Source organism: Pelobates fuscus, chromosome 3 (genome assembly GCF_036172605.1).
Source record: "Pelobates fuscus isolate aPelFus1 chromosome 3, aPelFus1.pri, whole genome shotgun sequence".
Taxonomy (NCBI): domain Eukaryota; kingdom Metazoa; phylum Chordata; class Amphibia; order Anura; family Pelobatidae; genus Pelobates; species Pelobates fuscus.
Genome location: NC_086319.1, coordinates 337,039,157 through 337,066,462, shown reverse-complemented (window position 1 = coordinate 337,066,462; position 27,306 = coordinate 337,039,157). Strand labels below are relative to the sequence as shown.

The window sequence follows — 27,306 nt, the reverse complement described above, 5'->3', positions numbered from 1 at the left end:
CACAACTACAACACTTACAGCCCTACACAAGGCACACATCAACACCACACATATCCACTCAACATTGAATACTTAGGAATAACTTTGAAAAATAACACAGGGGAAGAATTTGCCAGTGTACACCTTAATGAAAAGGCTGTGCATGCCTATGATCAATGTGTACAGTTGTGAGCATCGATGACTACAACTGGCATGGCAGATGTCTGTGGACTGTATTTCCCATGGTGCTAAGCTCGATGAGGGAAATGTAGTTCACAAGTTTTTTTAGTCATTAATGTAGAGGTTCTTAAACAGCCTATATTAAATGTAAATATGAAAATTAAATCTTAAAATGAGCAATAATGCAAATAAACCAACCCACAAGCAAATCTAACCAAGTTAAACAGTTTTATAAAAAGATAATCCACTTATGATAAAGACACACACAAATGAAAACCTTTATAATCGTACCGCATGCTGCTTGTGAATACAAACATCCTACAAATCCATAGCGTGGTAGGTATTAAAATTAACACTGACAGTTGCACATGACCTTGTTTAGACTTTAAAATCCCACAATAAGAAAATCATGAACACTGTTTTCTAGTTTGATTGCATAAACCATCTGGATTCATCACTATGTATTTAACAAATTAAGTGCTATCCAAGACATGTCTGCTTTTAATATCATAAACCATGCTGTCAAGTACACAAAACTGAACATGTCCTACTGTGCCAAGTAAAAATCCCATGATGCACAAGGCTGTTCCCTTTGCTTGCGTACAAGCCCCACAGGATTCTAAACAGCCTGACTATAAGAGCTTGGAACAGCTTATCAAAGCTAGCATAGAGATTCACAGATACTTGTAGAATTTAAAAGCAGATGTATTTTTTTTATAATCACGTTTCTCTGATTACTGTATGATCAAACGTACAGTGCTAACAAAACACATTGTAAAGTAGATACAAATTTGGGTGGCATATGGATCTGGAATTGTTAATAGGTTTAGGAAGAGGACAAAACACCTATAATCATGGATATTTTAGATAATAATTTTTACAAAAGTCTAACGTTTTGGGGAAATAAAATCAAACTCATGTTTTTTTTCCCCCCATTTTGGTGTCAAATTCGCATTTTACTTGTCTATTTTCTACAGCCTCAAGTTTAACAAATAAACAGCTACTGCTTGTTCTTTGCATGATACCCACATATTGATGTCTTAGAAGACGTTCTATAAATCTCTCAGAGTCTTTTATTTTATCCGGTCCGGATACAAAATGATGATCATCATTGCCATATGTACTGGAATTACAATCATATATAATAAAGATTGTTCTACAGCAGGGGTAGGCAACCTTTTAGCAGCACTGTGCCGATATAGGATTGTGATGTCCCGTAGCATGCCGGTACTATTTTTTTTATAAATCGAGGTGTGTGTGCTGCCGTATTCTGCTTGTGTTATTTGTACTGTAATTGCTTTGTATCGTTGTATTTGTGCATATATATGCAGGGCTGTCTTTAATAATGACAGGACCCCGGGCAAAGCATTTGCTTAGGGCCCCCTGGACCCTGTCCCCCCTTCCCAGGCATGCAATCACATCCTCCACCTCAACACAGTGGCGGACCTAAAGAATTGCAAGAATTCTTGGCGGTCTCCCTGTTGCACGAGTGATTAAAAGGTAGATCCCAGTCTGGCGTGCAACTCCAGAAATGCATTGACAGCTGGGGCTCTACCATTTATTCATGTTTGTAGGTCTGTATTTAGCACTAAGCAGTTTTTGTGTGTTTTTGTGAAATATGTTTGTATGTGGTGTTGGCGTGATTGCAAGCACACACACACACACACAGATATACTGACACAAGCAGAGACATACTGACATACACACATACATGCTGTCATACAAACATACTGACACACACACACACAGATATACTGACACACACATAGACATGCTGATATACAAACATACTGACACACACACAGATATACTGACACAGATATACTGACACACACACACAGACATACTGACACATACAAAGACATACTGACACATACTGACACACAGCCATGCTGACACACAAACATACTGACACACACAGATATGACACACACACAAACATACTGACACACACACACTGACAGACATACTGACACAGACATACACTTTAAAACTTACCCTCCAGTTTCCTACCTTTCCTGCTGGTGGCTGAAGGCATTGGGAGTTGGGGTCTAGAGCTCTTGGCCAGTCCCCCTCCAATCTGCCTACTCTTCTTTCCTGCGCGCTCCTCTCTTTGTGGGAGGAAGTGATGCGTGGCCGTCACTTCCTCCCAGCCTGCTGCCGAAAAGCAAGGGGCCCGCTCGCGCTGTTAAAGCACCTCAGCGTGTGCCGGGTCCCTGCTGACAGAAGCCCAGCGGGTGGTCCTTTGTGCATGGGCCACCCGGTGGGCCTCCTTAGTGTGCAGATTACCAGCCAGAGGGTTAGAAATAGTTGAGGCCAGCAGGGCTCATGGTGCAGCTGCCCAGTTTGCCCCGCGTTAAAGAAGGCCCTGCGTATATGAGCTATTATATTGTTTATGTTCATGAGTAGTTTATGGTATTGTGTATGATACATATGAATGTAAGCTGTGTATTCGTGCTGCTTGTGGAATTGTGTGTGTGTGGATGGATATGTCAAAGTGTGTGTTTGGTAGTGTGTGGGGGCTGTTTGGGGTATTGCATGTGGGGTTGTGTGCATGTATGTGGATTGTTAGTGGTGTTTCGTTTGTGCGGATTGTGTGTATGTTTGTGTGTGGGCTGTTTGTATTATTTGTATGAGGGGAGGGTTATTCTGCATTTCTGTGTATATCTAGCAGTGTGGGTGGCTTCCCTGGGTTCCAGTGGGGACTAGTCCGGCCAGGTACATGTCAAGGACAGGAGCTGCAACAGCAACTGCGAGCTGCTCTACTACAGTGTGGCTTCCTATTCACAAGTGCTGGGAGGAAGTGATCTGAGATCACTACCTCTACGTGCTGCAATGCATAAATTGAGGATTGTCCTTCACCACCTTTTCGGATTAGCAGATATCTGAAGTTTTACTGGGACTCCTGATAGGCCAGAGCCTGTTTGACTCTAGCAGCCTTGAGTGCCGTGCAAAGACACCTCGAGTGCCGTGCATGGCACTAGTGCCGTAGGTTGCCTACCCCTGTTCTACAGCCTTCTTTCAGTATCCAAAGTAAGAGCAGAGTGCACTTAATATATGCAAAATATAAACTTTCCTACATGTTCATGGCTTTACTGAACTATTCATAAATATGGTTGAGAACCTAGAATTGCAGCTGCTTTTGGAAATATTTTTTTGTTCAATTTTACTTTGTACTTGCAAAAAGTCTGGAGAGTTTTTTTTTATATAAAGAATAGAAAATTATAATTTCCAAAATGTATTAGCCAGATTATTTAAAGGGAAATCAAATCAAAGATATAATAATATCCACGGCATCACATAAAGTAAACCTTGGTATACTTATAAAGTAAAATACAAATCCTTTTTACAGTTAGAATGTTTTCAATGTTTGTTTTTGTTATTGTGCTATACAGCCTGCCCCTTGCCAGTCAAACATTTAAATTCTTCTCTCTGGTGCTCAATCGGTTACATTACATTCCTTTACATCGGCTTTACTGTCCTCTGGTAGTACGTCAGGATATTTGTTTATTTGCAATAGTATGGTTTCCTCCTCTGTCATTAACTGTGCTAAACACAGTCATTCACTCCGTAATGTGTCTCTAACAGACACTACAAAGGTTTAAGTGAGGAGATTCTACAGTCATGAATTACAATTTATTATATCTGAAATTGAGCATAATCATAATCATATATTAATATAAAGCACCTAAGTATATATTAAACTTTTGGCAAGTGTAGAGGAAGAATAATTGCCGACGGATGTTTGTTGATGTATTTTCATCTGCCCCCGTTCGGTACATTGCACTGACACAATAATTCTTCTAGGATTAGAAACGATATAGTGTGAACTATGATTAATTCAATCTCTCTACATTGAATAAATCAAAGAGGAAAACCAAGCCAAATATGCACAGTAATACAGCAATCCAAAACCACATGTGAAGTGTGCTCACTGCAAATGTTTAATATGGCATTGGCAATGTTCACCACAAAAGACTGAATGTGGGGTGCATGGAAGGAATCCAGTTAACTGCATACATTGCCTTATTTAAGATGCTTCCCACCCCTATGGCCAAATGTGGTACAGAAAAAAAATAATTCTGCAGCCAACGCAATGCTTCAGATTAGCAATCTAAGGCAACAAAGGGGCAATGTTGCCTTTCCCAGATTGTCAATGACAGAGGCAATTGAGGCTCATCCATAGGGGCATTTGGGGGCAGCAATTTAGAAACACTAAGATTCTTTTTTCTGGAAATGAGGGTGGTTGTATGGGTATCTCTGTAGTTTACCCAGTTCTTTGTATTATATAGGTATATTTATATTGTGCCCAGCTCTGTGTATTATATCTTTATTTTTCCTAAACTCAGTTTATGGTATGGTTGACACTGTATTATACCAAGCTCTATGCATTTTATAGATATCTTTATGTTGTGTCCAGCTTGTTTTATTGTATGAGCATCTCTGTATTATGCTCAGCCCTCTGTATGGTATGAGTATCTCTTAACTGTATAGGTAGGAGTGCAATTCCAAGGGGAGGATTCTGGTGCCCCACCATCCTAAAATTTCACCAGTTGTCAGTGGATAGCAGTACAGTAAAATATTTTAATAAAATGATGACAATGAGATAATCTCTTAAACCCAGTAATGTCCATAAATTAGATAAGTTTTTAATTTATATAAGATAAATTAGATAAGATACATTTTGGATACACATACCCTTGAGAAAGGCAGCCAGGGACGTGCCGAAACATTAGGAGAATTTGTGACTCGTGTTCTGTACTGTGAGGCTATTGAAGTGGATGGTAATCTTTTTGTTAGATGTGTTCTAGCCTTGAGATTTATTTGGTTGTTCTGTGTATATTTTATTCCTGATTTTGAATAAAGTATTGTATTTTACATAGTGATTTGAGTGTGCAACCTTACTCTTGTATAACTTTGACTATTTAAGGCATTTGGGGAGTGCCTGTTTGAGTTTGCACCTTACTATATATGCTGTTGTAATACATGGTATACCCTCCGTGCAGTATTGCTGTTGACAAGAATTAGATAAGAAAATATAAACAGTTGAAGATAATTCCATTGTGTATACTTACAAATGGAACTTTTCATCCCATACTGGGTTCAGGTTGCCAAATATTGTTTTAGTTCTTCGTTTAGTTTTCCCAACTTGGACAGTAACATATGGATCGCTTGAGCCGGTTTTGTCTTTTGCTTGTAAACCCTGAGCCGAAACAACTGAAAGTACATATAAACAATATGTATATTTAATATTCACAAGGCTTGTTATTTTTTTTTTATTGTTTGGAGACACTAATCTTGCAATGTTTAAATAATGGGTTATTCTACAAATAACTGCTTTTTGCAACCTCAGAAGACATTCCTGAAATATCTTGGTTAAAAAAAATGAAACTGAAATTATATATTTCAACTGGTGAATGGTAAAATTAAGAACACAGTTCATAATAGTTATAAAAACATGAACAGGAAAGGTTTAGCTTAGGTTTCCCAAGGGCACCTGACCAACGATTTATAACTTTACTAGAAAATGAATTGTGTTGTCTTTTAGCATGCCCTGGTGCCCTTGGCTACTGACAACAGGATATCAATAACAAATATTGTTACATTAATCATCAGTGCAAATAACAAAAATCTTCACAATTTATTCAAACTTTACCTTACATTGCTAAAACAGAAGAAACCAGTGACACAAATCTTTTCAAGTGGTCAGAATTCCAAACACAGGCAAATATTGGTTTGATATTGTCATTTTTGAGGGGGTGATGGCTACATCTTGCTATTTACACTATTAGTAATCCAGAAGGGCATCTACTGACTTTGATATAGATGTTGTGTATGATAGACAGGTTATGTGGACGAAACGCGTTGGATTATCACATTGGGGACTTGCTTGTTGTGCTTCTATCACCACCTTGCAGTGGATTTTATGCTGTTTTTACCTGGACCTTTTGTAAGTGCATTGTATAATAAATCTTTGAAGTTTTATTTCCATCTGCACTATTATTTGGTTTCTTTATTTTACAAGTGTTAAAGAAGACTTCTTTTATATTACTCTGAAGACCACTTCTGATTAGGGATGAGTTTTACATATTCATCCTGCGTGCCTTTATATTTATACTCTTATCACACTATGTGCGATTTATATATCTTTCTGTAGATATTGCCCACCGCGCTGTTATACTATAAGGTTGTATATTTCTATTTACACCTTAGAAGTGATTACTTCACCTTTTTTGCATTCCTACTTATCTCTTTTGTTATATTATAAGACTATCCTAACTCTAAGACAAGGCCAGGGACTAAAGTTCTCACTTTAGTAAATAAACCTTACAGTCACTCTCTCTCTTTTAGTAGAAGAAAATATTTTCACCTGTGATGTTTATCTTAGCTGACCATTTGGAGGTTCCATCTAGAACACTTTGTTTAGCAGATTTTGTATGTTGTACAAAGTCTTCTTTGGATATCTGAAACATTTCTTGAATAAGTTCGAAAACTTCAGGTCTGTTCCTTTCCCTGATTTTCATTCTTTCTTTCATCGCCATAATTATGTTTTGTGTTTTGTCCTCTGCTCCGTGCTTGGAGCTTTTTTCGGCTGCTCCTGAAAGAAAATAATTCCTTATAATTAATAAAAAGTGCTTACAAAATGGATCTTAATTATTGATCAAAGGATTGTAGAATGTGCTTTTTACTGTTATAGCCACAAAACAAAGTATATGGAAAAAATGTGAATGTTCTCTGATGCATGCAAAAAAACAAACAAAGCCATAAGTATTTTGCAGGTTTTGAGTAAAATCACTGTAATTTTGCATTGCTTTATCCAAGAGTGAGATGTACTTTTCCTCCAATATTACATTTTAAAGTTAATAACTATATATTTTGTATTGATTTTTTTATGTGAATGTTATTATTTTATGAGATTTCTTGAAAAATATACCTGTAAAGTCTAAGTACATCCAGGCACACAGTCACTCAAGAAATAGCAGTGTTTATTGGTACAAAGTGAACAGAAAATGTTTTGACCTCGGCATGAGGTCTTTGTCACCTGTTGGCACTTTTATGTGCGAGTGCGGTCCCTGTTTGTCTGATATACACTTTGGAATATAACACTAACAATTATGACATTTTCCTTATGTTATATGTATTCACTAGACAAGTGACATTGCAGTGAATCAAAAACAAAAACATTAAAAAAGCTAGGTTAAAATTGCCAAACTGTAACTATTGTTGAGTTAGAGGTGAATTTGAAATTTTTCATAAACGTAAACAGAGTCAGTTAGAGGCGATTTTAGTCCAAAACTCTTAGTAGCAGATTAAAAAACCCCTAGAGCTATGGGGATTGCAGAAAAAAAACATTGTCTTTTCTCAGAAAGGTCCCTATTTTCACCAGCAAGAAGGCATGTCCCAATTTAACTTTTTTAAGATGCAAGGGCCAGTCTCTGTTTTTAATCATCTGGTTTTATTGAAAGAAAATAGAAAACATGAAAAAGAGACCATACAGATTGGTGTACACATAGCAGAGCAGGGTTAACCATAAGGCAATCCTAGGTGGCTTCCCAGGGCCCAGGGGTTAGACAAGGGACCTGCAACTTTACTTGGCTCCATTAATCATCCCCATGTGAAGAAAGAAGGAGAAAGCAGGGGAGGGGAAGGGAGGGGTGGGTGACCCAAACTAGTAATCCTTCTCTGAAGCATACAGGCAAAATAAAAATAGTGCAATAATAAATAAGGATCCATAGGTTGGTAAGGTATTGTTCTTAACATCTATTTGGATATAATAGCCTGTTTTAGTGTACAGATTTCTATTGTCTTTTAATACTATCTGAAAGGTTTGTTAGAATATTAGCAATAATTCACTTTTTATGTAAAAATAAGTTTACCCCTTAAGGACTCAGCTTCAGCTTGCTTGTTTTGTACTTAAAGAAACTATAGGGCTAGGATTACAAACCTGTTTTCCTAATTATGTAGTGTCCCTATCTATAGTAATTGCCACCTATTTACCAAAATATTAATACATGGAAATTTTAACTTTAATTATTCCATTGCCAAAATTCCCACAGAATTGCTCACCTCTCCATCTCTCGCAATGTGATAAAGGAGGGATGGCCGCCCCAACGGTCCAATCCGATGATCCTCATAGTGATGCATGTGTATCCATGATTTCCCATAGGAAAGCATTGTATTTAATGATTTCTTATGGGTCTCCCTTTCATGTGACAGAGTTTTATCCTGCAATGCAATCATTTAACCCTACTCAAACTAAGTTGTACCATCGGGGATTTAAATACCCATCAATACTGCTGAGTGCAACACTCAAATCTGTCAGTGTGGGGTCACCAATTCTGGCCCCAGTTATCTAATGATACTTGGGGTTTCCCTGTTATCAGCTAATAAAAAAAAGTGATGTAACTCCTAAATAGGACAGAATTGAGCAGTGAGACTGCAGGGACATGATCTATACACCAAAACAGCTTCATGAAGCTAAAGTTGTTTTGATGACTATAGTGTCCCTTTAATCATGGGTGGAAGGTAATCATGCACGGAAATATAGGAGATAAGCAAGTCTGGAGTTAAAGTGGCCAAGTAGAAAATGGGAAATAATCAAATTTTTGTAAGTAGTGTGGGGGAGTCAGGATGTGGTATAGGGCAGCTTTCTGCAATAGCCAACGGAATAAAGTGTCACTTGGCTCTGAGTGCTCTAAGGGGTGCACTAGTAATGTCAATGTGTATGAATCAAGCACTGTGTGCTAACCATGGGGTCTTGAAATCCAGTGTTCTAATCAAAATAATTTGGTGTTTAATAGATTAACGTCTAAGACCAATTTAACCTTTTCTTCTCTTCTGTGATTCAAGGTTTAAAGTTTAAAACAGCAGAATATTTTTTATAGATACATTTTCAATATTCTACCAATTACTGCATCTAAGCTATTTCAGTCCCACAGATAATCTGAGTGCAGAGCTAAATTCTTGGAAATTAAGACCAATTATAGAAGATGATATTATTCTAGGAGCATGTGTACTAAGGAATAAGTAGCCACATGGATATGCTTTATATTGTAATATATATATTTTTGATATAAATTGTCGTTATTTATTGCTGCAGTATTTGATGTAAAAATAATGGTCAAACTACTAATTATCATTAACATATAATGTAGTCTCTCTCATTGATATAAAAACTGTTACAATATGTTGTGAGTAGACATAACAGGGTTAATTATTTGCCTGTCAAATGCATCTTAGTCACATTCATTCTGCTGATCTTTTTTTAACTCATTTGAAAAGTAGAATGTTTGAATGCAGTTAATATGGATAGAAAAAGAGACAATGGGTGTGGAATATTGTACAACGCTGTGGAATACGTTGGCGCTATGTAAATGCCAAAAATAGTTATAATAATTATGTGTGAGAGTGTGGTATCTAAATGCATGTGTAAAAGATACATGTATTAACCCCTAACTTGTAATCGTAAACCACGTATGCTATGCTGCAAATGGATTTGTTTTCTTTAACACTTTTGTTTAAAATAATTAGCAAACATTTATTTCTTGCACGTTGAAGTCCTGTATTGGAACCAATACAAATTTAATCTCTCTGGGCTCAGTTTTGTTTTGGATTGCTTTGAATAGCTGGGTTTTCATCTATATATTTTGGCTATAGCAGCCCAAAAACCGTGGCAGGTTCTACACTTGTCATCTAAGAAATGCATTTGATCATCAAAACTGTACAATCATAGCTTGGAAAATAATTCCCGATCTGCCAACTTTGGATTTATGCTGCAATATGAAGATTGTATGGCCAGAAATTAGAATAACATCCATGGATTCTAGCTTATGACATCCTTTTTTGTTGGTAGTTTGTTTTTAAAACACAAGGATCCTTAACATCAATTTAGCATTGATTGAATCCCATTGTTGCTTAAGCCAATACCCATCCCACTATGGCCATATGGCCTCTGTATTTATAATATCTAAATTTTATATAGGATTTCCCAAAGTCCAACTCGAAGATATGGATGTGAACACACATATACAGACAAACAAAGGTGTACCTGCAGACATTACCAAACACCAAATCACCTGAGAGTCAGCACATTAAAATATTATTTGGCTCGTATCTAACGAAGTGTCAATTCCCAGAAGATGAATCACTAATACTTAGTAAGTAAACAGATTCTACACAACAATATAGCTGAGTTATACCTTTCTGTTGTTCTTGAGACATTTTAATAAGCTGTATTCATTAACTCTTATTGTACCATGTCAGGCTGTCCTTAAATGTACTTTGTCAAACTAGTGATATTTTTTTTGCATATTTTCAAAGCTGATAAAACATTAGGAGCTAATGGAACTGTTTTTATTCCCACTAATGAGCTCCCAAGGCCTCATGAGTCTTCATCCTACATAATACAACGAATAATTCTTATCTTAGCTTTTGTCTCTCAAACATTATCATTGCATTTAAACTGAATATATTGTTGAAAATGTATAATCTGTAACGTATTTTCTCCAAAATAGTATGGATCCTTTAAACATTAATACATAATTAAAGTTTATTGACATAGTGTTCAGAAATAATTGAAATGACAAAGAGCATGTATGTTTCAGATCCACCCAATATGCCAGAGCATGTATTGCAAATGCAAGCAGTCATGTCTAGGGTACCGTAAATTGGGATAATGCTGTTATGTACTCAGGGACTAAAACCAGAGGACTAAGATTTTAGATATTGAACACTTTGACACATACAGTTTTCCCTTTTTTCTTAACCCAATTTACTATAGCATTCTATATGCCCTCGCTACCCATCATCAAGAGCGTACATAGGTTATATTTAATGTTGTCCTGCAAATCTACCAAATGTATGGGATATTACTGGCAACTATATTTTGATTGTAATGCATAGGTTTGAAAACACTCAGTTACAAAAGAGTTATTTTTTTTTATTAATATTTCTTATTACAGTGTTAAAGTAATTAACTTTGCTCTACATGATGTCAAGAATTAGCTGCTAGATTTCACCACTAAAAAGCTAACCATTGAAATATAACTCCTAGCACCCCTTATTGTACGAGTAAAGTGCTGGTTATGGGGTAAGATCACCAGTACTACAAAAAATGAAGTTATTATACCAAATAAAGATGCTCACCATCAAAATACAAAATCACAATTACGTCATAAATATTAGACGCACTCTTTTTGTGCACTATGCTCTAAAAATAGTCAACAAAATTACAATGAACCACAAATGCTAAACAAAACATTGATAAGATGAACTAGGAGAGCTGGATGACTGTGTCATAAAAATCCCAGTTATCGACAATTGCCTTGCTTAACGTAAGGCTCAATCTGTATTTTTTCCTTCTTTATTCTGTTAATGAACATAATTCTAAATTGTATTTGAGCTAGAAAAATGAACACGCAGCATGATCCGTGGAGAAACATCCTAGTTTAGTGAACTTGAAATGTAATTATAATAAAATCTAAGTATTTAACAAGGAAAGGTACATTTAGCTTGTTACCACTGTATCACCTACACAAACTGGTATCCCTATACACTACATTCCATAAGCACACACATTAGATCCTCTACTATAACACATCCCCTACAAACTCCACTTCTTGTGAGCGACCATATAGGTGGACTTATGGGTGGACCTTATGGGCATACTCACCGTCAGGCCCTGGGGCCCAGACCTTGAGCTGTGTAAGGGGCCCCAAAAAATGGAGCTGCTTCTAATTCTCCCAGAACATTGAATTTTGTGACCACATTTACAAACAGCCTCCAGAGATCCGGTTCTACACCAGACCAGTGGAGCCAGACTGCAGTCAGAGCCCATCACCATCCTCATCTGGTTGTAAGTAGGCAATCTAGTATATTATTAGTGACACTAATCTCTAATTTACCTCACATTAAAGGGACAATTTAGTCCCCAGAACCACTACAGCTTAATAAAGTGGTTCTGGTGTCTATAGTTTGTCCCTGCAGGCTTTTTAATGTAAACACACACTGTGTGCTGCACTGGCGTTAGTTCATATGTGAAATGGAAGCTCTGACTTCCTTAACTAGTGAATTTATTTATTTTTTTATTTTATTATTTTTCATTTATTTATTTTTGTCTATAACAGAAAAGGCAGAGCCGAAGTGTCCAGCATCGGAATTGCCAAACACCTGGATAGAGGAGCATTTGCCATTGGGCGCTGAAGAGAGGTAAGTAATTGTGACATTCTCAAAGATTTGAATACTTCTTCCTAATAACCAACATCGTTATCAGTAAACTACTTTTAGGTCACTGTAAGTCCAGCTTTTCAAAAACCTGAAATCTTTGTTCTGTGGTCATTTACTCATTCGTCTTCTATTGAGCAAAACAGATGAACATATCAAGCTTCCCACAACCATCCTAATTTAGACTTTGTAGCAAAACAGTATGAGAAAGGTGAGTGTGTTCAATTTGCACACAGAAATATATATATATATTTAAAGTAACTGCATTTTTCAATGTCACGGAATAGAATTCAAAAGTGTGATGGATTTATGTAAAAACTTTCCATATTTCTCATGAAAAACTCAAATCAATCTTGTCCAAATTTGTATGAAATGGACATTGCTAATATGGAAGTAGAACATATGCATTTGCAATCTGGTGAGTGCAGAGCCGAGTTGCTGGTTTATGAGGGAGCAGCGGTTTCCATCAAACCACTCGAAAACAGTTTGACACAGAATGGGTGGACAGTGCCCACATGCCAGGATCAACTTGATACTCAAAAACAAATCCCTAATAGCAGAACAACACAAAGTAAAAGTGTTACTAGAACTTAGATCGGCTGAGCATAACAGGAACAGAAAGACACCTCTAATAAATTGAGCTAGAAGTCGGAATAATTGAATTACAAGCAAAGGGGTCAATGCAGGCAGCAGACACTGAATGGTCAAAGAACAAGCCAGGTCATAACACAGTAAACAGACAATGAATCTCAGGCCATCACATTCAGAACACTCGGAACGACCGAGGAGAGGTAAAATTATCTGTTTAAATCTCTCTCCCTTCCACACCTAAAATACTCACATACATTTATCTGTGTCAATAACAGGTGTCGAATGTCACACAATGGGAGCAGGTTGTACATCAATAAATGGGACACAGGTTCTACATCCAGTGCCAGACACATGATACCAGTCTGCCAGTGTTCCTGATGTGTAGTTTCTGAGCCCAAGAATTACTATAACAGGTTATAGTGTTTTTGGTTCTAAGATTGCCCCTTTAAATTGATAAACATGTTTTTCCTACATATAATCTTCTATTATCACTATTTGCACTATTTGCAGTGAAAGCATGTTCATACGAAAACCAATATACTCTTGTTATAGTCTATAGTGACTGTTCCGCTACTTATACAGGAAAACTAGAAGTTTAAGTTTAAACTACTAAAGGCATTAAGAATTATAGGACTAACATAAGATTTATTTAAATTTTTAATTTACATCTGTGTGCATGATTAATAAAAAAACTCTGATATGCTACAGTAATTCATTTCTAAAAGGTACTAGAACCAGGACGTTATTGTACTTTAAAATGAGAACTAAATGATTTAATTGTTTCATATAATTATTAATGGTTATTAATAGCACACACGTAACATTTGACTCAGATCTAAATATACATATAGACTTCTCAGAGGTGCCACACATTAAAAGAGCCAATGATTGTGACTCAGGTCTAATATAAGGTAAACAAAAAAAGGTCAAGATATACTAAAAGTTATACACTACAACACGTGATCATTTGCAAGACAGGTGTACATTAAAATACAGTGTAAACTATGGAATTTAATAACCAAGATTGCTTTATAATTCAAAAAGTGCAAACACCAATAAGTTGGCAAATTTTGAAATCTTGCCTTTTTTTTTTATATATATTTTCTTGTCTTTACTTGCCCCATACTTTAGAGGTTTTTGTTTGAACACATCAGATCATTTTACATCAGATCATCATTCTTGCCATGGTCCTGTACCATAACTAATTAGCGCTTACTATTTTACTATCCTTGATGTTCTTTAATTAGTCATACAGCTTACTTTCTGACTAGGACAAGGCTAGGAATAATAATGACAGTGTTGCAAGGGAACCATTTAACGATGTTTGCTGGGGGGGAATTTGTGATGTTACATACAGTAGAAAACAACAATTCATTTAGTGCTCTGATTTAATAAAATATAAAAGCACCAAGCAGATTGCTGAATTATAAATGGGAGTGTTTATTCCTGTGGCATTTGCCAGTGATTATGCACAATTTATTCATGAATATATACATCAGCCGCTGTTATGTGTGATAATGTAAGATAGCTTGGCGGCAGAAAGGGTAATATATCCGTATGTGTTGTTCTCGAAGACTCGTGTTAAGCGGAACATTTGGCCCCAATACTGCACTGCTTTTTTGTTTTGTTTTTTTAAACACTGAAAATTTGGAGGCCTGCTAAACCAAATTCAACATAATAATTTTTACTTTAATATTTTATTGTGTATGCAACTGAAATAAAGAGAAAATAAAAAATGCAACATTTTATTGGCAGAACAGAAATATAATTTAGCACTCAGTGGATGGGATTTTCCTTGACCAGATAATATTGTTTATGATTGTTTATCCCCGGTTCTTAATACAAGTGGATTGTGCATTTCCCCATGTTGGATTTACAGATTGCATTCCTCCTACACAATCCTCTCATTTCTAATGGCACGCTGCGCTTCTAACTGACTGCAAAGTGCATCAGCCAAGGAATGAACGCCAAGTTTGCTTCATGCAATGTAACAGCATTATGTCCAACAATAACCTCACTGGAGCTCATTATTTTAATATTACTGTCAGAAGCTGCCAAATCAGTATATAAATCCTTGTGTTCTATCCTTTCCAGGAGTTTTCCAATAACCTGAGATCCTCTTAAAGTTAGAGTTATTGGAAACGGAACATAGGTAATTACAATGATCATTCCATTACGAGATTCCTCTGGGAGGCAATAAACACATGCCATACATGAATCCCAGCAAAGTTCATATCTACATGTATCATAGCAGAGCTTCTATTAAGTGCATGTGGTTTTTATTTAGTACTTGTCTTCGCTGTGAAATAAAGTTATGTCACTGTGATGTGACCCAAATGGAAAGAACACCTATACTCGCTCACATCACTAGTTTGACAAAATCCAGGAAATCAAATTATGCAGAAAAAGTTTTGCATAATTGTGAATCATGATGATTACAGCTCACAGCCCTTGAATGGGAGATAAAAAGCAAGTAAGGGCAAGTAAAGGAAGTACAAAAAATGGAGGATTGTTAGATATTAGGGGAAGTGAGGAAGTAACTGTTAGGAGTTTGTGGAGTAGGAGGTGTAGCATGCAGTAGCTGCAGGAAGGAAAAAAGGCCCTAGGGGGCAGTTGAGGGTAATAGTGGCACAAGGTTAGAGTCCCAGGCATTTCGATAAAAGGGCAGTCCAAAAGTAAAAGGTTGTGACAGGCAGCAAAGATTCAAGCCATTGGGCATTATACACAGGAATCAGAAAGCACTAGATAATATATACTAGGGATTTGACAAGACAACTTGGCATTGATTATTGACTTAGAGGGCTTGCATAAGGAAGAGGTTAACACTACACTCCTGCGGTCTTGACCAGTACCTCCAACTTCCTTATTGACTATATGTACCGCCTACTTATGGACTGCACCATAGCCACACACCACCAGCACATAAAGACCATACCATGCCACTCATTCACTCAAGAGAATAACACTTCAAAATCATTAGCACTTAACGGTGTCATGGATTGTAAAAAAAAATTAAAAAGATACAAGATTCACACATAAAGCATTTCCGCAAGCTGAATAATAGGGGCCTAGAGGGTAAATGTAACTATGCCAGACAATAATGTGTATGTCAGGTTTGATAGGACTGGGTGCTGCAATTAACAGACAGTTACAGATTATTATGTTATTACTCATTTTAATTGCATAGTAAATTGGAATAATTACAGAGTTGGAGAATAGTGTCCATTTGTCAAGTTCATAAAATATATTCAGACAACTTGGCAGCAATGTCAGGTTTTACTGAAGAAGTGGAGTGTTGGTGTATCCGTTCTATATAAATATAGCATTAGCAAAAGAATATGCATTTTAAAAGGAAATAATATTATTTGGCAGATGGAGAATATTAACTAGAGGGTAATTATATGTTGCCTTAGTACCTAGTATGGTTTAGCCCAGGCTTTCCCAAACTCCAGCCCTCCAGATATTGCTGAACTACAACTCCCATGATTCTATGAATGAAATGGATATGCTGAGAATCATGGGAGTTGTAGTTCAGCAACATCTGGAGTGCCGGAGTTTGGGGAAGCCTGGTAGCCCATTTAAAAAAGTCTCCGTAGAGTTAGGTCAGCTTGATTCTGGGTTTCTGCACTCTAAGCACTCTAACCAATGCAACTCATTGTAGTGATCATGGTGCAAGAAGAGTTTACATGCTGCGCCTCATACTCTTATTCCAATCATTTTTAAACAAGGTTAGACAGCTTTGCCCAGATAATTTGGAAATTAAGTTTCAGCATAAGCTGATTAAACAACATATGAAACCTTTTCAACCACAGGACTCAAGTTCAGCAGATTTTAATAAAATTTAAGTCCAGGACTGTAATAGTCAAAACATTTATGATATACTTAACTTAAAGGGTCAGTCAACTTCCCCCCACTCCCTCTCCCAAAAAAGGTCACTGTTTAGTAGATATATCCCGAATGAAAACATGAATGAATTTAATAATTTAATTATAATTATAATACACATCAGAAATATATCTGAAAACAGTTTGCCAAAGCTGCAGACCTCTTGTTTTTCCAACCCTCCCCTTCTAGTGCTGCCCAGACTTTCTGTGGCTGTCCAATCACAGACTTCCCAATGCAGCTCGATGAGAAGTTTTTGCAAGGCAGGTGCTCAATTGCTGCCTCTTGAGTTTAGCTTCACTAAGCTGAACAAACCAGGAAGTAACATGACCGGTTACCTGATTGACAGCCAAGGGGGTGCAACAAGGTTAACTTATGAAAGTGCCAATTTTAAGAAAATAATTAAACAATTAAAAAAAAAAGTGCCAATATTGCATTGTAATCTGCAATTTTTCTAAAATGAAAAATGAGGACACACGCTTCACACATAAAACTATGTGCATTAGGGGTTTGGATTGTCCCCGTAAGCTAAAGTGCATTAGTTGTCTGGATTGTCCCCCTCACATGTACACAATTTACTGCCATGTAGAAGTTTGTACTCTCCTGCAACTGTCAACAAAACAAAACACTAAGCCCTCAGTGAATACTATCCAAGCAACCTACGCTTCTAGCCTACCCTGACCTTCTGTGCCACTATACCCCCACTCCCTCTAGCATGTAAGCTCACTGAGCAGGTCCCTCAACCCCCTCTGTTCCTGTGTGTCCAACTTGTCTGGTTACAAATACATCTGTCTGTTAGTCCAGCCAATGTACAGCGCTGCTGAGTTTTTGGGCGCTTCATAAATATTACTACTACTAATAATAATAACAGGGGTATGCAACCTTAGGCACTCCAGATGTTGTTAACTGAATTTCCCCTGATGCTTTGAAGGCATCATGGCTGTTAGAGCATTATGGGAGATGTAGTTCACAACATCTAGAGCGTTGAAGGTTGTCTACCCTGCACTACAAGCTCATAAGTCATCTAACATCACAACTGTAACGTGTCTTGATCCTATGTCATGTTATTCCTTGTTTTGTCTCAGGCTTACCTTTTGTTAAACTATTATTAAGCATCTTGAACTCTAGTGCCTACACTATCTGTAAGAGCTGCCATACAGCTATACAAACCCAGGAAGTAATATCACGGCACCAGAATCATGTTACTCTGAATACTCAAACGTGACCTCATCCTGGATCTTAGAGTAACATGTAAAATCTGAGATGCTTTGCTTTGCAGAGTACTATAAAGGGGAAAATATTACATTTACCACAAGGAAAATAGTTTTTAAATGATTTCTTGTGAATATTTTTGTTGTAACAGTTCCAAATGACATTTCTGTATGACTTATTTTGCCACTGCATCCTTATTACAGTTCCTGTTTATATGATATTAAATTATTGCAATTTCAACAAAAAGTACCATGTTCTTGCTTTCAAAGTTGTTTTCCTAAGCTGCAATCATGACCATTGCAAGATTTAGTTTTGTGTTTGTGTCTCATGCTGTTTTTCAAGGGAATACTTGATGAGTTGATGAGTTACAGCACTGGGTACACTGGACAGCAGAGACTGCTGTAGAATAGATCAGCAATGTATGTCTCAGTGCCACTACCAGAGATGTCATTTTGGAATCTGACAAGCAGAAAAGCTGGGAACTATTACAGCAATTGTGGCAGAATACATAAAAAAATATATATTAGGAGAAACAAGAGTATCGTTGATAGACACCGCAAGCGATTATGGTCCTAATCTAAAAATAGCCATTAATCACAGCATGTAATGAGCCTGGAATGCTAACACGCAACTAATTTGTTAGATATGTTTAAACTTCCATTACTACTCAGGCAACATGTGGATACACTTGGCTGAAGCCAATGAATATGTCCATTCAAATTAAAACCAGTTAAGCTTCTATCAGGCTCCCGTGTATGGTATCATCTTCATGCTCCAATAGTTTTCACCTTTTTCCTTTTTTAAATGTAATCTGTGTCTTCAGTGTAATACAATAGCATCTGTAGTGAGAGCGAAATAATACTACACTTAAAAAAATGATCAGTGTTGTGGTTAGACACTATCTTGTGATCAGTGTTTGCAAAAACTTGTGGCATTTTCGTACTGAAGAGATAGAGATTTTGATAACAAATAGTGATTTGGCAAAAGAGTATACATAGGTAAGTTTACTCTTCACTGTCTTTTTTTATTTGGACTTTTCTGACATTGGACATTGATGAACATGAAGAAGATTGGTGTCAAGTTAGTTGTATGGAAGACAAGGTGAGATTACTTTGTAATAATTGGATAAATTTTTGCTTATTTAAATTTGGGTCATGTTGCATATATTAATCCCTGTTACTGGTGTTTGTCTCTGAATACATATCTGCAAAAAAAAAAGTGACATCAAGGGGTGACAGACAGGAATTTTATCTCATGGAGGATTTCTCACTAGACAATACTTTGAGATTACCATTAGATATGTGCAGAAGTGAAATTACTAAATAAAAATTCCATTCGTCAATCCTAATTTTTGTCTACAAACCATTTGTTTTCGAACAAAATTTGTTAATAAATAATTCTGATGAAAACAGCACTGCTCATGCACAAAAAAAAAAAAAAAAAAGCAAGGAGGGAGCCAGCAGCGCTACCAGCTCCCTCCTTATAATAAATAACTATCCCTACCCCCCCTGCATTAGAACCTATGAAAATCTATTAAATCTATTAAATCCTCCCCCTTTTACTGCCCAGTCACAAGTGCAATAAGGGGGGACCTGGCACAGGTTAAATCCTGCCGCATGCCCCTACCTGTGCCACATCCCCCCGTGTAGTAGGGGCATGTCGCCTAAACAGTGAGCAACCAGTGGCTGCTTGCTGTCATTTAAAACTGGATATAAAAATCACTATTTTATATAGAAGTGACTGAGAGCTATGGTAAGAGTACATGTAACCAAAAGTTATAACAAAAAGTATAACAATGTTGCAATATGAAAAAGTAGCTATTTAGATCGAAATACTTTTTACACGTACTCTTACCATAGCTTTAACACGTATAAGATACATTTACATCCAGTTTTAAATGGCAGCGAGCAGCCAGTGGCCCTTGCAGATCTTACTAAACACCACAAACTGATTCTGTAAAATAATACAAGGTACATGTACTAATACGTTTTGAAGGAGCCCTGTCGAAGTCCTAACTGCATCAGGTTGAATATAAATGACAAATGTAATATTAATAGGCCCTTGAGGATCAACATCATTCACAGCAGGACCTCTGACTAAAAACTGAACTCTGAACCTAAGACAATTTCAGATGAAGAAATATGACAAAAAGTCATGCCAGTGTAATCATTTTCTTCAAGTGCACAAAATTTAAATACATTAAAAAAAGATTTGTTCTCTAGGATATGTACCTCATTGCTCTCATTCATGTAGAATGCTATTTTATTTTTCCAGTGGCTGCAACTTGGACCAGCATTCCTGGGCTTATGTTTGAATATTTCTTCAGAAATTAGTATGCATTGTTCTGAGCACTAGACCTGGGCATTCAGCTTCAAACAAATTGGTGTTTGTCCGTAAAAAAGATGATTGATGGAAAAAAAAAATGATCGATGGAAACAAAAGATGATTGATGATAGAATAGCCACTAAAAGTTGATTTTATTCACAGATCATGTGAGAAAAATAAATCTATATTTACATATGTGATGATACGAAACTAGCATCTCTGTTACCTAAGGAGCAACAGTTCAGGCACACTATCGTCTGTGCAAATAGTCTGGTGTTCAAAAGAATATCTAGACTAAAGAGAGGGAATTAGACAAATAAGGATAGATAGCTCTAAAACTGAAATAAAAAGGATCACCAAACCTTAAAGACATATAGGGGAAAAAACACTATTAACTATAGTGTAAATATCCAGGAGCTAGAAACCTTAGTAAATGATAAATACAAATGCAAATACAAATAAAATTAAATAAAAGATGTCCAATATTTGTTCAGCAAGTCCAATTTAACCTATGAAAGTCTGAAGATACATAGCATAAGCATCCCTAACCCTGCTTGCGAAAACAACACAGGCCTGGTGGTACCAATGACAAATAGTATACTTTTATATCAAATATAAAAAATTTAATTGTGTCCCATATTTTTGTTTTTATGCCCAAATTCATAATATCAATCAATCATTGTACATATAATTGTGTTTTTTTTTCTCTGATAATATTGATGCATGCATGCTTTTCTGTTTAAATGCCTGCGCGCTCATATTTTGTATCTATTACATATTAAATTGAAACATTCAGACAGTGAACCACTAGAACATGTAATTCATGCAATGCTCCTTACATATTTGTTAATCTATATACTGAATGTTTCTGCTCTAGCCCCTTCATAGAGTACCAAATAGTAGGTATCCACTCCACACTGGTCGATGCTATGTGACCTGGCCTGGACTGGGATATCTGCTTCTGAGTGTGCTGGTCAGTGTTAGCAATTGGTAAGACTCTGTTGGGGGCAAAATATGAGTGGAGAGTGTCAAGAAACCGCGGCTCATTAAAAGTTATGAGAGGAGCTACCTCGATATGCGACCGGCCGCCATGGAGCTCAGGCCCTGCCCCCTCAAATCACTACTTTTATAGGCAGTATACCCAACAGACTAACACCCACAGACTTTTCATTTAAAATAGTAAAACATCTCCTAAAATCTTTCCCATCTAATAAAACCTGCATGTGATTTAAAAAGATTCAGAAAGAGTAGTTTATGTGAACGAAATACCAAATGCATGCTGGGATATATTATGATCTAAGCATCCATCTTACATCAAATCTATTTGAAGTGTTTCCCCTAGCTAATTTCAGCAAAAGGTTCTTTAACAGTGTATTTTTTTTCTATTTAATTTTAACGTTTTGTTGTTAAAGGAAGTTATACTAGATTCCCTCAGCAGTTCCAGCTGGGGGAGAGAGAAAGGTCTTGTGTTTGAAGGCCCCGTGCGAAAATAAAGACCAACGATTCAAGTAGTGATGTGATTGTGGCTCCCAGCTAACAAGAAAAGGCCATGGTAGTGTGAAATGGGTTCATTATGGCTTTTGGCGAAAAATGACTTACACTGACATCAAACAGTTTTATTTCTATATATGATGAGCACCTTTGTACTTTTACACACAGCAACCATTCACCATGGGATTCAATATTAGAGTCATGGAAGTCTAGTTTGCTGCCTCCTATATATGACATGAACAGCATACATATCATACAAACTGTGCACCATAAATTACTAATAAGAGTAAGTAACAATGTTACAGATGCAGCCTATTAACATGCAAAATACATTAGGGGCATAGCAATTACAGCACAGCTGATTTGCTCGTTGTCACTTAAGGGAAAACCAAAACTATGTTACTTCAGAATAGCTAATACTGTTGATAAACATACAATCCATAGCTAAAACAATGCGGCGATAAAAGTGCTAATGAGTGCAGCTGTTTTATCATTGAGATTTGAAGTAACAGCTGTGTAGAATGCTGAGAACAGCATGCACAGTCCGAAATCAAGAGTGTTTTATATGGAATTTTGACTCAGCACACTCAGCTAATCCTGTTACTGCTGATCTAGTGGAGACTTGTGGTTTCCAATTTAGTCCTCAAGGAGCACCAACAGCTTAGGTTTGATCAGAATCTATATTGACAAAGAATTGGTTAATGTCTATGTCCTACGAATAGAGGATCCCGCAAACTTATATGGTGATAACCGTGGTGAAAGACCTCTTTGTAGGTCGAAACATTGCTATCTTTGATCTCTTTTTCCAATAGAGCAGCTACATAATTGAGCTTGAGTGCTTGGGCCACACTACTTTCTTTACTCCAATGTCTATATCACTTTTAGAACTAACTTGGAAACAACTGATATAATGTGAAACTCAGGAGGGTTCTTTCATTCCTTTGGCCTTCTCCTAGTAGGCTGCTCTGGAAAAAACAATGTTTATCCAGAAAAGACATCATTCATAGGGAAGGTGACAATTTTCCTCAATCTCTCACAACAGCACATCCAATTCGCTATAACTCTAAAAATGTTAAAAAGAATAACACAGCAAATTTACACTGATAGAAGGGCCTACAATGCTCAACTTTATCGGGGGTCATCTGGTGAGTCCTGCATTTTATGGATCCCCAGATCTCAGTTTACTTTGCGGCATGGTGTGGGACTTGTAGCCTCTCATGTTGCATTTGCATGGTGATGGACCCTAGCAATGTCCCTCTTTGGTACAGTTATGGCAGGGCTGCCATTAGAAATTTTGAGCTCCTGGTGTTCCCTTCCCCCCATGTCTGCTCACAGGACTGGACTCAAGTTTGTCTAAAGGGCTAACTACCAATTTCACCACCATTTTGCAATTTGGGTTGGGATAGGTAATGTAATGTGTGTTTGTAGAGGATGTAATGGGTGTTTAGGGAATGTTGTATTTGTATATATGATAATCTAGTATGTGCAGGGGATGTAATGTGTGTGTGCCAGGAAGGAAGTGTGTGTGTATAGTGGATGCAATGTTTGTGTATTGTGATTGTAGTGTGTGTGGTGGATGCAGCATGTGTATAAGGGATACAGTGTATGTGTACATATTGTATGTAGTGTATATACTGGATGCAATATTTGTGTGATGATGCAGTGTGTGTATAATGTATGCAAAGTGTATTCAGTATATGAGTGTGTCTATGGTGTATGCAGTGTGTATATAGTGAATGCGGTGTGTGTGTATTGTGGATTCAGTGTGTGTGTATTGTGAATGCAATGTTTGTGTGGTGAATGCAGTTTTCTTGTAGTGTATGCAGTGTGTATACAGTGTATGCAGTGTTTTTTTGTAGGCTGCGATAAGGGCTATGTTGCGAGGGGTGAAAGAACTGGCTTATTAATATATTTTTTCTATATTTGGCCAGGGAGGGGAGGACACAGCATTGGTGGTATTTGAAGGAGTGCTTGCTCTTGCCGGGTGCCAATGCTGTTTATACAAAGCTCTACAAGATTCTGACAGTCGGGGCTCACGAGAGGGAGAGGACGCAGCAGAGGAGCAGACGGACAGTTTTCCTGGCTACCTCTGCTACAGCATGGATTAGCGAGAGGAAAGATATAAATATATATACACTGGATTGAACTTGAGTGTATGGACCATCATTACTTTTTTGCTGATATGGACTGAAACATTGATATGTTGTAACCCGAGTGTGATAAATAAAGACACATTTTCCAGATTGAATAAGAAGTTCAGTGTGTGCCATTTTCAGGAGATATTTATATATATATATATGTATGTAATTATATACATATAAATATCTACAAAAAAAAGCACACGCTGAACTTCTTAATCAATCCGGAAAATGTGTCTTTATTTATCACACTCGGGTTACAACATATCAATGTTTCAGTCCATATCAGCAAAAAAGTATTGATGGTCTAGACACTCAAGTTCAATCCAGTGGGCAGATTTATTGGAGCAAAATAGAAACAATGTTTCGGCCCACAACAAAAACTTGACAAGGCCCTGTTGTGGGCCGAAATGTTTTTATTTTGCTCCAATAAATCTGCCCATTGGATTGCACTGGAGTGCCTGGATCATTATTACTTTTTTTGCAAATCACATTGTGAGGATTGGCCAACCTCAGGCCCGGTTGCACCATATTGGAAATTATATCAGTCCATATCAGGACTTTCATGATATATATATATATATTTTTGACCATACATGTGTACTACCTGTGACTTAAATGTGTACTACCTGTAACACCCTGATGGCAGCCCTGAGCACTTGCTTTGAAGATTTGGAGTGGATGAAATTGGTAACATCGACCCATCACCGAGGGTGTGTGCCAAGTATGCTCTCCATAATTAAACTCATTTACTGTGCATTTCTCAAATCCTATGTACTAAACCCGGATAATAAACCCTACTGTGATTCTGGAACAACCCACTGCCTGGAATTTGATTTTCTCTTGCATGGTTAATAACTAAAGTGAGAATTTGCAGGCGTTATAGGTGAATTCAAAGTGTATTTCCAAAATTAGGCCGATATAGCCGAACTGAAAAAAATTATCCAAGCTAATTTTGTGTTCAATATGGCTATTTTGTCATGAAATTCAGTTTGAATTCACTCTGTATTCCAGACAATTCTCACTTTAGTGAATAACTCTGTTGGTTTCTCCTGCGTCCCCCATACCCCTCCATTCAGCTATCTGGTTGTTCTGTCACTGTATTAGGCCTCCCAGTTAGTGGTGTCACCACAAGGGCATTCTAGACTTTGCACACTGAGCTCCCTCTGTCCAAACCCTTAGAAAGCATGGAGTCATATAGTTACACTCCTTCTAGTCTACATTCTAATAGAATGTATACATAATGTATGAGCAATTAATTTTGCCCTCCATCACCATTCAGCAATGTCATGTTTATGCAATGTATTTTTAGTGTTCTATATAACAGCAAGCATTATTTATTGGAAAGAATAGAAATAAAAAAAAACATTCATAGGAAATTATAGGAAAGTTACCGAGTAAACCATTTGAATTTACCACCTGAGCTGCGGAGCGATCTGATTTATAACCCACACCATGGATAAATACAGTAACCTAAAAGAACAGCACCTCTCATAGCTTTATTGATGCACTAAATTTGTATTTGTAAGTAGCATGGAAGAGCAATTTATTTCCAGTAGGTTTAATAGCAATTACCATCACTCAAAAGAAGGACTGGGACAGACGACATATGTTTATGTAATTAATGATACAGTAATCATCCATGTTCCCCTATTACCACACATCCATCCAATTAATTGGTCCCTTAAATACAAATCTTCAGCTCGAACCAGACAAAACATAAATTGCTGTAATTTTCATCATATTTAAAAATGAATTAGTCCATAGTGTTTGAAATAATAGACACGGACGGAATTGATAAGAGCTGTATTGTCTGTGACTAAGGATAAAACAAGTGTTCCTAGATTAGAGCCCTTATGTTCTAAGTATATTTCTCATTGGAGGGCAAAAACCTATAAACTACAAAAATAATTTTTGTAATTGCTCAAGCCACCATTATAAGGATAGTAGCGTGCAGAAAAATTGGTGCCACTCAAAAAAATGTCACATTACTAACAAAGAACGTATTACAGAAACAATTCATCTGTGTTACATTACTAGACCATGCACACCTCCCTAGAGTTCTCAACAATAACCCTTAAAACATTATAATCTCATTAAAATCAATATAAGTATATTTACCACACTATACAGAGCATGGAAAATGACAGGATTATAGGCTATTCATAGATCATAACATCAGATCAACTTGGACTTGTGATTTATATGTTACCAAGTATTGGATAAAAAAAGTAAGCCATCCTATACCTGAAATGGATAGATTCTATTTTATAGAATTGTAAAGGAGCCTTAGTTATACATTTCTTGATTAGTAATGGCGTGTTTTGACATCACTTATTATGGAAGCCATACTGATTTTGAAGGCCCAGACATAATCTGTAGGTTAATGATGACAAACTTGTTTATTTTGTTTTAATGAGGTATTCCTAGTGGTAGAACATTATATGCAGTGTAACTATAAACACAAGCAAGTCAGTAATAAGGGAAATATGTAGCAGCTGTGCTTTGACAAGCAGGAACCTACAATGCCTTTGCTTGTGTGGGTTGTGATGTTTCTGAAGGAGTAGCATTTCTCATTTCATTAGCAGATAAAATAGAAGTTCACATTAAGTCACACTTAACTAACTTTAAACAGTACAGCTGTACCATTCTGTTGCCATTCTTTTTATACACACTGTTGCAATATATCAAGCATTACATTTAAAGGTATTATAGTATTGTGGACTACGTTGGCATTTGTGTACACAGAACACCAAACAAATTTAGTCTAAATCAAACACATTTACAGCCTAAAGGGTGATTTCAACACATCGATTTGCGAGAGTACAGCTACAGATATCAAGGATCTTTATTTTCGGTCCAACTGAATACTTTTAAATCTGTGCATCAAAGTGAAACTTAGCTGACAAAAATTGCTAGACATTCACTAGCTGAGTTATGTACAAAACAACAATACGGACAAATCAGGATAACAGTATAGATGTTTTCAAACTAAAAAACATACTCTTACCCACATACACCACTACTGGTATCTGCTATTCTCAACAATGATATACTATATATTGATATTAAAGATAGAATTTACAAAGACAAAATTAATATAATGTATAAGTTCAATACAATATGCATAAATGCAGTTTAGAACATAAGGCCTGAACTGAGTATGCTTTTCAGGAGCAAGCAAGTAAGGGATACAATTTAATTTGAATCAAGCAACACATATCTACTGAAAGAGTCTACAAGATAATTTGCTCATAAAGGCATTGTGGCTACTAAAAAAAAAAAA

General features: G+C 36.7%; 1 protein-coding gene across 1 annotated transcript in view; it reads right to left on the bottom strand.

Moving 5' to 3' along the window:
- UNC13C (unc-13 homolog C) overlaps positions 1-27,306 on the bottom strand; it is a 507,695-nt gene that overhangs the window by 347,649 nt on the left and 132,740 nt on the right. Inside the window, exons 10-11 of the mRNA XM_063449078.1 lie at positions 6,530-6,757; positions 5,235-5,376 (exon numbers count right to left, since the gene is read on the bottom strand). Of these exons, the coding sequence (XP_063305148.1) occupies positions 5,235-5,376; positions 6,530-6,757 (370 nt within the window). The remainder of the gene's footprint in view (positions 1-5,234; positions 5,377-6,529; positions 6,758-27,306) is intronic.